The following is a 16253-nucleotide window of genomic DNA, read 5'->3' on the forward strand; positions in this document are numbered from 1 at the left end:
GGACGAAAGATACCAAAGGGATAGTCAAACTCATAAATCTAAAACAAACTGACAACGCCATGGCTAAGAATGAAAAAGACAAACAGAAAAACAATAGTAAACATGACACAACATAGAAAACTAAAGAATAAACAACACGAACCCCACCAAAAAATTAGGGGTGATCTCAGGTGCTCCGGAAGGGTAAGCAGATCCTGCTCCACATGTAGCACCCGTCGTGTTCCTTATATGATTACAAATCCGGTAAATAGTCCAATTCGGTAGGTCACATTCATGAAAGGGAAGGGGATTGTAGTTACGACGTAAGGAACATATCCGATATCATTTGTGAAACGGTTATTCCATAACGGTCAACCAATTCGTGATGGCGTCTGTAAAATTTACGAAGGGATGATTTCAACTTCACCATTTGAAACTCTTGGTTTAATAGCTTCCTTGTGAGCAGCAACCCTCTATCAAGAAAATCATGATAGGAAATGCAAGCACGGGAATATTGTATCAATTGGGAGATATATACCCCGTATGCAGATGCTGCTGGAATGTTGCTACTTAGAAATGGAAAGTTCACAATTGGAAAGCTGAAATCATCTCTTTTGTCGTAAAGATTTGTTTTCAACCGACCCTCATTGTCAATTTCTAGATGTAAGTCAAGATATGAAGCCGACTTAACTGTATCTGTAGTATCCTTTATCTCTAGTTCGATGGGATAGATGCGTTCCACATAGTCACCAAATTTTGAATTGTTTAGTGAAAGAACATCATCTATATAGCGGAAAGTAGAGTTAAAGGATATTGCTAACTTCTTATCTTTCTTCCTAAGAAGTTCCTGCATAATAATAATAAAGAAACAAGTCGGCAAGTAGAGGGGCAGTTTGTTCCCATTGGAATGCCGACAGTCTGTTGAAAAACACGCCCTCCGAACGTAACAAATATGTTGTCAATCAAGAAATCAAGCATCTTGATAATATCAGTTTCAGAGAATTTTTTGTTTGAATCAGTGTGATTCTTTACAAAGTAGAATTTATCTCTCCCTAAGACAAGATACTTGTTTGTACGTTGGCCATTCTTTTTTATGAAGCAAAGTAATACCAACTCTTTCAATTTGTCTTTTAGTTTGGAATGTGGAATACTTGTGTAAAGAGTAGAAAAGTCAAATGTTTTAATACTGTTACAAGATGAATAAAGGGGCAAATGACCATGTTGGGCCAGGTGAGATAAAAATGAACAGCAAAATCCAGAAAAGTTTATAATTTTCTGAATCATGAAATGCATATAAAACTTAATTATCTAGATCCTGCCATGCCTAAACACTTTTTCAGGTGCACAGGTTTGTCTGTACTCAAGAGTAAAATTTGTGGTGTAAATGTGGTATATTAGCCAAAAGGTTATGATGAACCTTCATCGATTTATGACTTTTGAACAGCGGCTTACTATTGTTGCCTTTATCTCTATTGGTGATGACCTTGAACACGAGATGGCAGTAATTTTTTTTTTTAAATAATTATGCTATTTAATGTTGATGACACTATGATGTTTTCCGAGAGAGGTGAGAGATTTACAAAACATTTTAATTGAATTTTGTGAATATTGTGAAAATGAAACCTTTTCTTATATTCTCCAAGGGAAGAAAACCCCAAAATATTCACCTTTGTATTTGATTTGGTCTTGATCTGTTTTGATCGCCACTGATGTCTGTCAGTGTCAAGCGAGGTTTACTGTCTAGCTGAAACGCTTGTATACATATAAATTGACATCACAGTAATACATTATTCAATATACCAACCTGATGGTACGTATACACTCAATTATCAATTATAGTTCAATATCGTGCATGGTATAAAATCAGAAATTCTGTGTACATACTACCAAATTATGCGTTGTTAAATGTGTGCGCATACAATATGACAGTTCTTGTCCATTCGTTTGATGTGTCTGAGCTTTTGATTTTGCCATTTTTATTAGACTTTCCATTTGAATTTTCCTCGGAGTTCAGTATTTTTGTGATTTTACTTTTCCCCCACAATTTTCAAAAGACAAATCAACACAGTATGACATGTCATAAAAAACGAAGTATTTAAAATTGTAACTACTATTATAATCAATAAGAGATAATGGAGTCAATTCGAATGCTAAATAATTTTCTTTTGCACTTGTGATCACATTGCAGTTTTGATCTCGTCTTTGAATTGTTAATAAAAAAAATTATAAAGCTGGTAGACTTTTTAAGAACAAGTAATACAATCAAATATGAACCAAGCTCATTTTGCACTCTCGTTGTGTTAACGAAATAAGACTAGCACTCTCAATATCTGAATGGAACTCGAATGGCATTCTCAATATCTGCGACTAACGGAGGGAACTTGCACTCTCAATGTTTTTAACCGAACTTAAAATACACTCACAATATCTGAACCGAACTCAATTTGTAATCTCTTAATGTTAAAACTGAACTCTACTTTTATTTGATAAGAATATTCATTCGATCAGATAATACTTTATTACCATGAAATATCCCACAGAGGTCTTTTCTCGAGTCACCTGGAGGGTCGTAATTCAGTGCCCTTAAAGTTCGAATATAAGGGTTCAAAGAACACAATCCTTCAAGGAAATACATGTACATGTGGCAACGGTGTATTCAACTGAAAAATGAAACGCTTTACTATGGAGCTCGAGGAACTAAGAGACATTTTTACACACTGGATTGTAGCACTTTAATAAGAAAGACATTTCAATTATATGTAAATTTTATGTACAAGTGTATTTAATATACATATAAATATTAATACAAACACACTATATTGTCATAATAAAAATATATATGGCAAGCTCTCAATACACTTAGTAATATCCCTCTCGCTACAATAATGAGACACGTCTTAAAAATTCATATACGAAATATGGCTAACATAACAAAAAAATAATGAACTGTTTTATGTTTTAAAGCTGTTTAACCTGACAGACCACAAGACAAATCAGCTAACGAATTATTGTTTTGAATTTACGAAAGTGCTTTTTTCCTTAGCCAAAACCAACCACCAGTGTTTTTGTTCCTACCAAGTCACAGGCTTTGGTGAACGAAAAACCTGTGTATACGCTATATTAGACGAGTGTCCATGTTCTAAGTACCTTAATCTATTATCTTCTTCTTTTACTGGTTGTCAAACGGTTCAATAATTGTAATATTAAACAGATGAATGACAACTTTGCAAGTTCTATCGATGCACGTGTAATATTCGTGCATGCTCTTTGGTCTGGCTGTGGTCTCTTTGACACATTCCCCATTTCATTTTAATTTTATACAAGTGTATTCTGTAACATATGTCTGTCAGATAAATAGAATGTATGTTAAACTACGCCTAGTAAATATTTCATTTGGTGGCTGTCTGATTTTCGTTTTTCAAATTTTCTTTTATTTAAATTTCCTTAGAAAAAATACTTAAATTAAAGGTAACAATAATGGAGTAAATATGATTCAAACCATACATTTATGAACGCTACGACCCCTCCCCCCACAAAATGCTATGTTTATAATATCACATTCCGCCAATATTGGTGACTCTTGTTTGGTGACATGCGTACTTGCAAACTACATGGATATGCAAGCATGTCGTTTTGATTGGTTAATATTCGGACAATGTGCAATATATGGAATTGTTTCACAAAATTATAATTGCACACAAATGTCTATAATAATCATTGAAAAATTCATATCACATTCTCATTCAGTTTTATCAGGTGAACTGGAAGTGAGTCAAAGTTCACATGTATTTATATATCGTGAAAATAATTGGCTACGAATATCACATGGCTACTGATATGCAAACTCATAGAGCACCAAGATCTGTCTGTGAACGCGATTCTGTGAAGGAAGAAAAAAAGAATGTATGTTACATAATACATTAGTTATTTTTCAACATGTCTGCATGATAAAGTACAAATGTATATGCCTCATTTTGTTTTAATATGAAAACACAGTACTTAGAGAGTTTAACTAAACGATGTCATACTTTTAAGAAATGATTAAAACATCACGTTAATACAGCGAAGCTATAGTTCTGTTGAAATTATTTACATTTAGACACTGGATGATGAGCGCCACTGATGAGTCTTATGTAGATGAAACGCGCGTCTGACGTATTAAATTATAAGTCTGGTACCTTTGATAACTATTAAGAGCCTGGCATAATGTAAAACCAACAAACAACTGTCTAGATTTGTAGAACACAACAAAGCCATCTTGACTATGTTGTCGTTTGGTATTGTCTCAATTACGTATACCCGTGTTCTTTTCTACAAAGTGTCAAAATACTTCATTTTCTGAGTTTTAGTAACAAGATGAAGTGAGGCTCCCGCTTTGTTGTATTTTTCTACGAAGCATTGAAATTATCTGTAGTCTGTAGCGTGATTTTGGTTGTGCGGTTCTCGTTTTTAATTTCATAGTTAATTTATTCTAGAACTATATTTTGTAAAGTGGTCCTTGTATGGCAGGATGAGCCCTTTTTTATAGAGATCATGGGTAGAAACGAAAGTTTTGTAAGTAAATATGACAATGATCCATGAAAAACTTCGTTACGTATCAAATTCTTTCTAAGATATTTAAACTTGGCTTAAACTCAAAATGCTATCAATGTTTCTGAGTATATATTATGAAGAATATGTATTACTGTATTCCCTAAGGTGTTACCAAACACATGGACTAAAATTAATTTGGCCCGTTTAATTTTCATAAAATCTTGACCAAAAGTATTTACTTTGACCCTTTAACAATAATATATAATTTCAAACAACTTGAACCACAGATTTTCACAAAAAAAACTTGGATAAATAGCAATTTTACAAACACTTATTTTGATAACTTAGACGCCTAATTTTTCCTTAACAATAGAGTATACCTAAAATGTTCAGAGTTATCTCCCTGTGGTGTAATGTTCCAGCTTAACTTTCATGCCATTTATCTCTATTTATTATATCAGAAAACATTATTCTACTCTTGTTTTTTGGGACATCTAATTTGCATGCCTTGTCCATTATTCGTTTTCTGTACATTACCCCCATTCAGACCCTCTGACATAGAAATACTCACTTCTTAAACTCCTTACAGTACCTCCACTTTCTGATCTGGTTTTTCTATACATATATCCTGCCTCTGATTGAGGTCGTTTCCTCTCTTGTTGTTGTGGGTGTTTCCCAGATAAATCGTTTGTTAATTTTAGACTTTTACTTGCAGTTGCATACATGGCATCTGGTCGTTTCGTATAAACTGGAGCACTGTGTCCACTATACATGCTCCCAGGATGTTTTAAATGATCTGGAAATTGTTTCAAATTGTTAACTTATTGTGAATTATAATGTATTATAAGTGTGAAAAGTTAAAATGTCATTTCAATAAGTATTTGCAAATCCGATTTTTCTATGAATTACAATAATAGTTATATTTAAGAAGATGTGAGACAACTCTCCATCCAAGTCACAATTTGTAAAAGTAAACCATTATACTTTTATAGGTCAAAGTACTATTTTGTTAAATTTTGTTGATGCATGTTCTCCCTTATGACAATCCAACCTGTTTGACATGTATCTGTTCTAACTTTTTCGGAGAAGTCTGTTAATTACACCTGTTGGCTTTTTTTTTTTATTTACTAGTCTCGGGTTACGTTCTAAGTTTAGTTAGTTAGTTAAAATATCCAAAGTCGACATATATATGTACACAATAACAGAGGGACATGAGCTTTAAACTAAATAATCAGTATGTTTACACAATGTTAAATTTAAAATAGAAGATGCTTATAAGGAGATTTGGTGTGATTGAAAATATGACAACTATCCACCAAAGTTCAAATGAATTAGATGTAGGGACGAACAGTTAAAGGCAACCGCTCGGATATATATATAAACAGTAATTGTGAAATTATTAAACAGTTACACAACTATGTTCAAGGTTTCAATTATTTCAGGCAAAGTCGGATTCGGCTATTACTTTTAAGACACATTTTGGCAAATAAATATAACATTCCAACTGTTTCGTTTTTCATTTGCTTTCAGTTCAGCTGATGAAGTTAAATCCATGAAAGATCTTCGGACGCATGTAATTTATTAAATTTTGTTTTTAAATTGATAATTCTTACTTGGATCGCCGTTGCTAAGGACAACTGGATCTGTATGATTGACGTATATTACTGAGCTAGGTCTGCTCTTATAGCTTGGTGGTGCCATGATAACAGATTGTGCATAGTATGATTCCCTGTCATCTTCCAGATAGATGCCTTCTACGCCCATGTTGACAAGTTGGCGGACTTTTGGTAGAAACATAGAAAATAGAACTAAGGTAGCTGTAATGAACAACCCAAATGCCATACAGGCGTCCGTAAACTCGTGTGACACGTCGTGTTCCCGGTTGAGTCCTGCTACCAGACCCCATGCAATCCAAATTGGAATACAGAAACCAGACGCAATTCCAATAAAAATGCTTTCTCTATGATTGGTAATAATTCCGTGAGCTCTCATGGCCACGACAGTATTCATCAATATTAAAAACATAATGTAAACTAGAGAAATTAGATGATTTTCGAACCCAGTTCGGACAAAGTTTTTCATATCTCTCCATCCTGTTTTTGCTTCCCATGTGAAATGGTTGCACACCCAAGCCTCGTCTCCATTATTTGTAATGACCTTGACTGCTCTTGGGGGAACAAGTATTAACCACTGTGCGTCAATTACTACTTGCACACCGACGACAAATACAAACATCAGAAACTGATAGATGCCTTTAAGATAATTAGGAGATGCAATGTCATCAGCTAAAATTGATTGTTCGCTTGATTTTGAAGTTAAAATGACCATCAATTTAACCAAAAGAACAGCGAACATAATTGAATATGAAAGTCCTACACCAAAGCGTGTGATACCGCAAGTAGCGTCGGTTGGGATAGGTAAATATGCAAATAGAGTTAAGTAGGATAAAAATATACCAAAAAGAAGTAACTGTCCTAGCCATAAGGTTCTCCATTGACGTCCAGTTTTTGTTCCCATTAATTTGTATAAAATATAAACTTCAAATACAAGGACAGCTAACAGACCAACTCCCGCCAAAACACCCAACGCAATGATCCATTTCTGTCCTAGTTCAAATCTTAATTCGTACATATCTCTTCGTTGGTCTGCATACACTCCTGTAAATTCCTGTGTTGACAACATGAGTACTTGAGTGTATTTCCCTCCCTCGGTTATGTCGGTTGTTGTGGTTACTGTGGTCGTCGTGGGTGGTTTGGTAGTTGGTTGTGTCGAAGATGGCATCTCACCACATTCCAAACAAGGCGAGTTCGGACATTGAGAATCTATGGCAGGTGCTACACCAGATAGAATGAAGTTATTTCCATCATAGTTAGCAAACTGAAAAGTATAGTTTCAATAAGATTAACCCATAAACACATAAAACCATGCACAAAACTACTAGTATACGGGAAACCAGGAGCTTGAGACTAAAGACTCGAGCACATTCGTAGCTACGCATTTTAATAAATTGAAAATTTGAAAATTTGAAGGTTTTTTGTAATATGTCTTAAGAAACCTTACATATCTTTGATAAACATGCCAAATATGACAACAAAACGAAGTTAAATGTAACTGTTGCATACATAGTTTTAACTATTCTTTAATCAAACATAGCAAAGAGAAATTATTTTATATATTCTATGATTGTCACACTCTTTAAACAGCTACATTATTCGATGGTTTTTCTAACGATATTTTTTTATCTTTTGCTTCTATATGTATATACATTTCTTGTACTTTGTATACATATATGTTGCTTCTGCTAGTATATACATTGAACATAATTATGTTGCTTTCTATGTATATTTTATACATTTTTTTGTATTTGGATTTATATAGTATAATTATACAAAAATATAGTATAACCGTATGGTTAAGTGTTTATAGAATTATCATTTCTGCTTGCTACTTACTATATAAATTGTATGTCAATGCTTGTTACTAACCATATAAGTTGTATATTTCTACTTGTTACTAACTATATAAGTTGTATGTTTCTGCTTGTTACTTACTATATAAGTTGTATGTTTCTGCTTGTTACTAACTATATAAGTTGTATGTTTCTACTTGTTACTAACTATATAAGTTGTATGTTTCTACTTGTTACTAACTATATAAGTTGTATGTTTCTGCTTGTTACTTACTATATAAGTTGTATGTTTCTACTTGTTACTAACTATATAAGTTGTATGTTTCTGCTTGTTACTTACTATATAAGATCTGTATGTGTGTTGTTTTATCTGTTTCTTCGTTTGAGAATTCATACTATTCATTAAAGACTTGTATTATTTTTTATAATTTAAGTAAAACACTCCAACGTTACATATTTACCGTAATTGAATTTGAAATGAGCTTTTATGTGCTATTTGGAAAACTTACCACATTATAACTTCCGGTACTGTCTATTTTATAAATTTTGAAGTTGACCAAATTATCAGCCAGTTCACCATTATCCTGGAAATACCGGCGGCCATTGTTGTCTGTGGCTAAAATGATGGCATTTCTGATTAGCTGACCTCTATTATGCTGATTCAACAGATTGGAGCACAAGACTTGTGCTGAACCAACGCACTCTGACTGAGACACAGCTTCAATACCTTTCTTTATCGCCTTTATGGCCATTAGAGTAAAAGGGGTATAAACATCTCTAAATGATTTCCCAACTAAAGATTTGGTGGCCTCGCAGTCAGCTAGAATTCCTGTGGGGCAGTCGACCTTTGATCTCCACCACTTATCGTACCAAGGATTGCGCATGTTCTGACTTGGTTTAAGTGATTCTAAATAGCTGTAAAACTGATTGACTTCATTTTCTATCGATGTTGGCGCGGAAATCTGCACTGTATAACCACTTATACCACCGCCACTTGTGACGTCAGTTAAAGTCCCCCACGACGATGTACCAATGAATGAAAACTGACCAATAGGAAACGGTACAGTTGTTGAACGGAGATAATCAAAAAGCATTTTAACATTGTCTGATGTCATCAACAACGCGACATATCTAGTAGCGATTCTGGTCCGGAGCTGTGCAGCTATCTCAGCCATATTTGTTGATGTCATTTTTACTTTGTAGACTATACACACACCAGCTTGAGACATCGTGGAATTGAACGACTCAAACAATCCCATCCCATACTCATCGTCTTGGTAGATAGCAATAACATACTTAGCATTTAATTTACCCAGGAGCTCTTTCATCATTAGGACATCTTTTACATCAGTCGGTACAGTTCGTAAGAAAAACGAATCTTTATCGCCATCACGTAAACGTGGCGATGTGGCGGCATGGCTGATATGAGTTTTATTCATTTCATACAACAGTGAAGACACTGCCGGTACTTGTGTACTACGGTCTGGACCAACGTATGCCAGTAAATTTCTAGGTGATACTGGGTTGGTCTCGCCAAGTGTTACTTTACATGTTTCAAAGCTGAGAATGTTCTCGATGTTTTGATCTGAAGATGAGCATGAATCTAACGCAACGCCCCCTGCAGATATGGTACTACCAATATTTTGAACTCCCCATAGGAATGCCTGCAGATTTATTATTCCGCGGTCTCGTATTGCGGATCTGGAACAAGAGTAAGCATCATTTGGCATCTCATGGACACCAAATAACCCACCGATGTAGTAATGTTCATTAGCTTGGTTATTGCCTGACGGATAAAATCCGATGTTCTCATAGAAACAAGGTGTAGTGGTGGCTGGACAGTCTTCTTGTCCTAAAACAGCATTCAGTATACAGAGGATCAGTAAACCCTTCAATAACGCCATCTGAAATTAATGTTATATTCAAAAATCAGACAAAGACATTTTTCTCTAATTTAATGTTTATGTGTTCTACTTTAATGACCGATGTAAGCAACAAAGTGGAAAAAGTCACGAGATTGTTTTTAATTGTCCAGTTTTTATTTCTTTAGATAGAGAAACAGTAGTATCATTTTGGATTAGTTCATAACTACATACTGTGCATACACCCGGGAAAACGTAGACGTTTGTCGATCATTGAAAAGCAAGTGTCCTCTGTGCGACCTTTTTGCTGTTTTTTTTTTTAATGGTTAAACCATATTCAATGTAGATTCCTGTTACATACATGTTTACCGCTCATTTTTTTTTTAAATTTAAATTTACATACATGTGCATATATAAATATACGTAGACGTAGTGTAACATATGGTTATAAAATATGTTATTTAAAATGAATGATCTCATTAGCAAATACATGTCATATGTCTAATTTTATCTCATAAATCTTGCAAATCTTGGTACATGTATGGTGCATATTGGTTTCTCATGCATGTAATTGTTCTTTTTCACGCACATTGTTGTTATCATTCGTATCGTACTGGCTTGATAATCGATAGCTGCGGTAGCTTTTAGGTCCTTATGTTATTTTTTTACTATTTGCGGACCAAAAATAACATAAGGACCTAAGAGCTATGGTTCCGCAGCTAGATAATCGACACAATACACACAAAAAGGAAGAAAGAAAGGAGAAAAAAATATTGAAAAAAATGACATAAGCAAAAACAAAAACTTGCTAGTATAATATGTTTTTTGTTAACAGTAAGTTTTAAATTTTATTGAAAGTTTAAGTCTGTTTTTATTTTTTGAAGCGAATGCACCAACCACTTTAAGATATTCAACACATAAATTCATAAAGTATCATCCCTCAGTAATTTGGGAATAAGATACTTGTTTTAAGTTGGACTGGGGGGAAGAGGAGTTATTGTAGACCACTTAGCCTACTTCAAACTGCAAATGATTGGGTTACTTTGAGAGTATGTTTCATACAGTTTTACAAATAGAATGTAATTTTGTTCTTGTTTCATGGTCTGTTCTTATTACTTAGATATAGGAAGATGTGGTGTGAGTGCCAATGAGACAACTCTCCATCCAAATAACAATTTAAAAAAGTAAACCAATATAGGTCAATGTACGACATTCAACATGGAGCCTTGGCTCACACCGAACAAAAAGCTATAAATGACCCCAAAATTACTAGTGTAAAACCATTCAAACGGGAAAACCAACTGCCTAATCTATATAAAAAAAAACGATCGAGAAACACGAATAAATTACATAAACAAACGACAACTAGTATATATAGTATGCTCTTACGCTTCTATTACTGCATGTACGTCTCGATGCTGAAGAAGGGGGTTGATTAACCTATTAATCACATTATAATTTACATGTGGCTGCCAAAAATATAGTTTCTTGCTAAACGTCCAGTGGCAAATATATATATGCTTATTCAAAACGAGAACATTTAAACATTGAATACTATATGTGTAGGTTCAAGTCAGACTGGTTGTGATAAAGAACGGGAATAACGTACTGCTTATGAGAAAATATGATATTTTGGTTAGAGGTATTCGTTTTGCCTTGTAACAGGCCATCAACTAACTATCCCTTCAGATTTGAAATGGTCACCAAAATATGGGTATTGTAACTCTTATTATATTTTATTCCGAAAGGCATTATTTTGTATGATCAGTTAAAATATTAAATCAGGAATTTGTTTTGAATTGATAATTGAAACTTTTGGTTCATATTTTTTTGCAGAAAATTAATAATTTGTTAGATTTAGCCCTCTTAAACTCTTAATTTTCCAAAATGGCATCAATTTCATAAATAAACCAATCTACTACCAATCTGATTAAAATATGCTGTTAAGATTGCTTCTCTCTCTTCTCAAGTAGAACTAGATGCGCAAAGAGGGAGACCACGGAAAAGCAGCTGATTTTAGTCATTTTTGTATCATTTAACGTTGTTTACCAACAAAAAAACGTGACATTTATTCAAAAGATTTGCACCTTCACGTTTATATTTTTCTACAAATCCAAAATAACGGTTTGTGTGCAGTAAATTTACAACCTCTTCGGTATATTATATTATAAATATACCATTTCAGGGAGTTCTCCAAAAACCGTTCATTTCAATATGAATCCTCCAAAACAATTAACCTGTTAAAAGCTACTCTTTGAACCAAATTCTGCAAATATAAAACCTATGGTACAAGACCTTATTAAGTCTTATTTGAAAGTCAATATGCACGAAATTCGGATCCATTTAGGCAGCAACCATTTGATTTTCGGCGGGGTGGGGTGGGGGGGGGGCTATAGATTTTTTTTGGAAAAAAAGGTTGTTTCCAGTTTTTGGAGAGAAAAAAAATGTTTTTGACCATGAGAAAAAAAAACTGTTTGTTTCACCCTAAGCTGTCACTTTATGTTCAGCTAAAATTGAAAGAAAAAAATTGTTTTCGAGTTGTCGCCAAAAAAATAGATTGTTTTCTTTCTTCACGCGTTGCAAGACTGAAGGAAAAGTAAATGTTCACTGACGTTATGTGATTCTTTTTTTTAAATTTGCACAAAAATCAACATTCCTATTATAATTTCTATAGTAACAGACAAATCTAAATATTTTTTTCTTTGTGCATTTTGTAATGTTTAGGGTGGATCGCCCCTCATATTTTCAAAATGCATAATACATAAATATCTGGCAGATAATATTATTCTTTTGAACTTTTATTTGTCTATTATGTGTGCATTTTTGTTATTCCACAATGATCTTAATTATAACTATGAAACCATTCCACATGTGAATTGGAATGGGTGCAGACATGCATGGTTGCAGAGTTTCGGGTGGGTGTCGACTTGGTTTTTGTATTTTCTCTTTTTTCCAATATAAGGAAACATTTCATATATTTGTTTTGAATGAAATATTTTTTGTCATTAATTACAAGTTCTTGCGAAATTCAAAACATAACAGTTAATTTCTTTACACATTCACAGTTCAAAACAAAACAGCCGATTTGAAAATAAACTTCGAAAATTCCAAAGAAATCAATTAGATAACAGAATTAATTCTCCAGGTAAAAAATAACAAAGTTAACTTACCTTGCAATTTCAATATCAGTCCAATCAGGGAAGGTCCCTCAAATCCCGAAATCCCCCTTCTCCCTTCTGTAAGATCCCAAAACAAGTTGCCAGTGATCCCCCAAAACCAAGCCCTGAATAACAAAAATATCAGTCCATTCGTATTCTTTCTGTCCTTTACACTAGTTGTCATTTAAAATAACTGAAGTGTGAATTTATGCTGTAAAACCTGTCTAACAACTTCTCCAGGTATATAAATAGAAAACCAATATAATTCACCTAATTTACGGATCAATTCACTTAAGGCGCTAAAAGTGTGTCAGGTAAATACCTTGCAAAGTGTATTGAAATACAGAGTGTGAATTAAATAAATCATTTAATATGCGTACAGAAATTATGATTTACTCATTTTTATTGACAATATTTCATTAGAATCTAAAAGCGTGTCTTGATATGATATAAATATTTTATTGACATATTCAAATAAAACGAATTAAGAGGTTATTTAAAATATTTTTTGTTCAAAAGTGTAACGAAATAAAAATATAAAAATTTGTAGTCTATTAAAATTATTGAAATATATTAATAGTTATCTCCCTTCATTGTGCTGGCTTATCTTCCATGACAAGAAGCTGTGTATAACGTTACATCGCAGATCTTCTAAAAGGGAATTTTACGAATTAAAAAAATACAGTATTTTAAATCGTTATTATTTTATTTCTTAAAAAATAATCGCAACTTTATTTATACATTATTATTTTTGTTTATGAATTATTGCTTTTACTTTCACTGAGGTATAGTACGTCGAGTGGCGGATACAGACGGTTTGGACACCACCACCACCACCCCCCTTCTCATTTTTTATTTGACGTTCAATACATTTGAATTGGGCATATGGGGTAGAAACCCCCTTTTATCCTGAGATGGTACCCCCTTTTTAAAACGGGTGGATCCAACAAGTCAGAAATCAAAAGCCACAAATAACCAACAGGCATCAAAAATACAACATCTAAGATTCCACTGCTGAACTGGTATCTATATTATGATAAGGTCTTTTGTTTCCAATTTTGTTATCACCAGCACAGTCAGATGGCGAAGAAGGTCTTTGTTATTCGTTGTCAGAAAAGCCCCGATTTCATATGTTCGTAGGTTCTTTTATGTCTGTGTGTTGTATGTTTGTTGAAATACGTACCAATAAAAAGAGTTGTGGATTTGAAGTAGCCGAAACAGCAAGCCAAAGACAAAAATAACCAAAAGACGTTTAGAAAACAACATATTGAAGTCCTCGACAATAGACAGGTGTCTATACCAATATAAGTCTAGGTCTTTCATTTTCACATTTTTCTGTTTTTGTCCTGTCGTTACTAACACGTTTTAAATTATCCAATGGGTGGAGGTGGTGGAGAAAGACTATTGTGCCTTGATTGTCACAATAAATAAAAAGCTAAAATTAATGAAACTTTTACAAAAAAAATTGAAATTTACAAAAGAGAGGCGAGAACTACCAGGGATAGGACAGTCAAACTCATAGATTGAAAATAAACTAACAACACCATAGCTAAAAATAAAAAGACAAACAGACAAATAATAGTTCGTAAACACAACACAGAAAACTAAAGATTAAGCAACACGAACCCCACCAAAACTGGAGGTGATCTCAGGTACTCCGGAAGGGTAAACAGATCCTGCTCCACATGTGGCACCCGTCGTGTTGCTAATGTTATTACAAATTCGGTAAATAGTATAATTGCAAGCGCTGCTGGAACTTTACTACATAGAAATGGAAAGTTCACATTTGGGAAGCTGAAATCATCTCTTTTGTCGTAAAGTTTTGTTTTCAGCCGACCCTAATTGTCAATTTCTAGATTTAAGTCAAGATATGAGACAGACTTAACTGCATCTGCAGTATCTTTTTTCTCTAGCTCGATGGGATAGTTTCGTTCCACATAGTCACCAAATTTTATATTATTTAGTGAGAGAGCATCATCTATATAGCGGAACATAAAGTTACAAGTTATCCATTTTAAACTATAAGACTTTCTATTTTGTTTATTTTCTTTAATAAAAACTCGTTTGTTCTGTTAATGCTTGTCCCATATTCATTTCATTTAATTCTTTGCAAACTGATATTAAACAAGGATTGTCTATAAAATAGAGAACGACCCGTAATTTTGTGATAGATACATTGCATTCAAGTTCAACAATATCTTTCTAACCTTCATTCGGAGAATTATTTTTCTGTAATTATAATTTTCTTAATGTTATTTTCCGTAGTGTCAAGATGTTTAAAAAGCTATAAAATAAAACTTCAAAATTAAATTAGATTTAAATTAAATAAAATTGCTATTATGATTTATTTATTATTCTATGTACTTTTCTTTTAATTTTCATGTAAAAGGATAATGGTGGCTGTACTGTCCACTATTCATGGTCATTTTCCCATTAAACTATTAGTGCTGATAGATGTAACATGTAGTCCTAATTTATGACAATCCTAATCAATTCATTCTCTGATATATTACAAATGGACAACAAATCATGAGCCTGTAATTCAGTGGTTGCCGTTCGTTGCAGTTGGGTTTTGTACATTAACAGGCCCTTGGTTTTCTCGTTTCAGAGGCGGATTTAAGAGGGGGGGGGGGGGTCAGCCCCCCCCCCTTTTTCAGAAAAAAAATAGTTGGTTATATAGGGAATCACTGAAGCGTGACGGAATCGGGCCCCCTCTTAGGCAGTTTTAGTTTAAACATATTTTATTTGTGTAAATGTGCAAAAGGGATGAGACACAAGTTAATCAAACTTATAAAGTCTTAGGCAGTCAGTGGGCCCCCTCTTATGAAAATTTCTAGATCCGCCACTGCGTTTGAATTGTTCATCCTTTTGGCATGATTTTGCCTTCTAGAGCTTGATTTCTGTATGGGTTTGGTCATTGTTGAAGAGCATACGGTGACTTAGTTGTTTACATATGCGTGATTTGTTCTCTGGTGGATAGTTGTCAACCAAACCACATCTTCTTATTTTATGTAAGACAAAGTGGCCAGTCCTGTCAAATAGCAGTGATTGAATTGTGCATACCCAATCATTGATAGCAATACTTACATTATCCGTAGCAAGATGCGAATCTTAGGGTTCATGTGGACCCTTGGGCTAAAATGGCTGCTTTAACAACACAAAATTTACTCTTGAATGCGGACAAACTGGAAACATGTTAAGACATTACATGTCCTAGATATATATAAAATTTATATGCATTTATGTTCAGAAAATTAAAAATAAATAACCGGAGTTTGTTATCATTTTTTTTTTTTTGTATTCCTGCAGAGG

General features: G+C 33.6%; 1 protein-coding gene across 1 annotated transcript; it reads right to left on the bottom strand.

Annotated features, from left to right (window-relative positions):
* Positions 1-2686: 2686 nt before the first annotated feature.
* LOC143075400 (metabotropic glutamate receptor 3-like) lies at positions 2687-13113 on the bottom strand. The gene is made up of 5 exons (XM_076250793.1): positions 12954-13113; positions 8431-9825; positions 6126-7389; positions 5084-5308; positions 2687-3859 (listed from the first exon to the last, which is right to left on the bottom strand). The coding sequence occupies exons 2-5, from the start codon at positions 9823-9825 to the stop codon at positions 3825-3827; spliced, it is 2919 nt and encodes a 972-aa protein (XP_076106908.1). The 5' UTR covers positions 12954-13113; the 3' UTR covers positions 2687-3824.
* Between the last annotated feature and the right edge of the window lie 3140 nt (positions 13114-16253).

The sequence above is a fragment of the Mytilus galloprovincialis genome, chromosome 5 (assembly GCF_965363235.1).
Source record: "Mytilus galloprovincialis chromosome 5, xbMytGall1.hap1.1, whole genome shotgun sequence".
NCBI lineage: Eukaryota > Metazoa > Mollusca > Bivalvia > Mytilida > Mytilidae > Mytilus > Mytilus galloprovincialis.

Excerpts from the sequence above, each read along its gene's own strand:
- LOC143075400 (XM_076250793.1), bottom strand. The coding sequence starts at position 9,825 with ATGGCGTTATTGAAGGGTTTACTGATCCTCTGTATACTGAATGCTGTT. Across the intron at positions 7,390-8,430 it reads GTACCGGAAGTTATAATGTG|TTTGCTAACTATGATGGAAA; the intron begins GTAAGTTTTCCA and ends TATACTTTTCAG. Across the intron at positions 5,309-6,125 it reads CCTTAGCAACGGCGATCCAA|ATCATTTAAAACATCCTGGG; the intron begins GTAAGAATTATC and ends AACAATTTCCAG.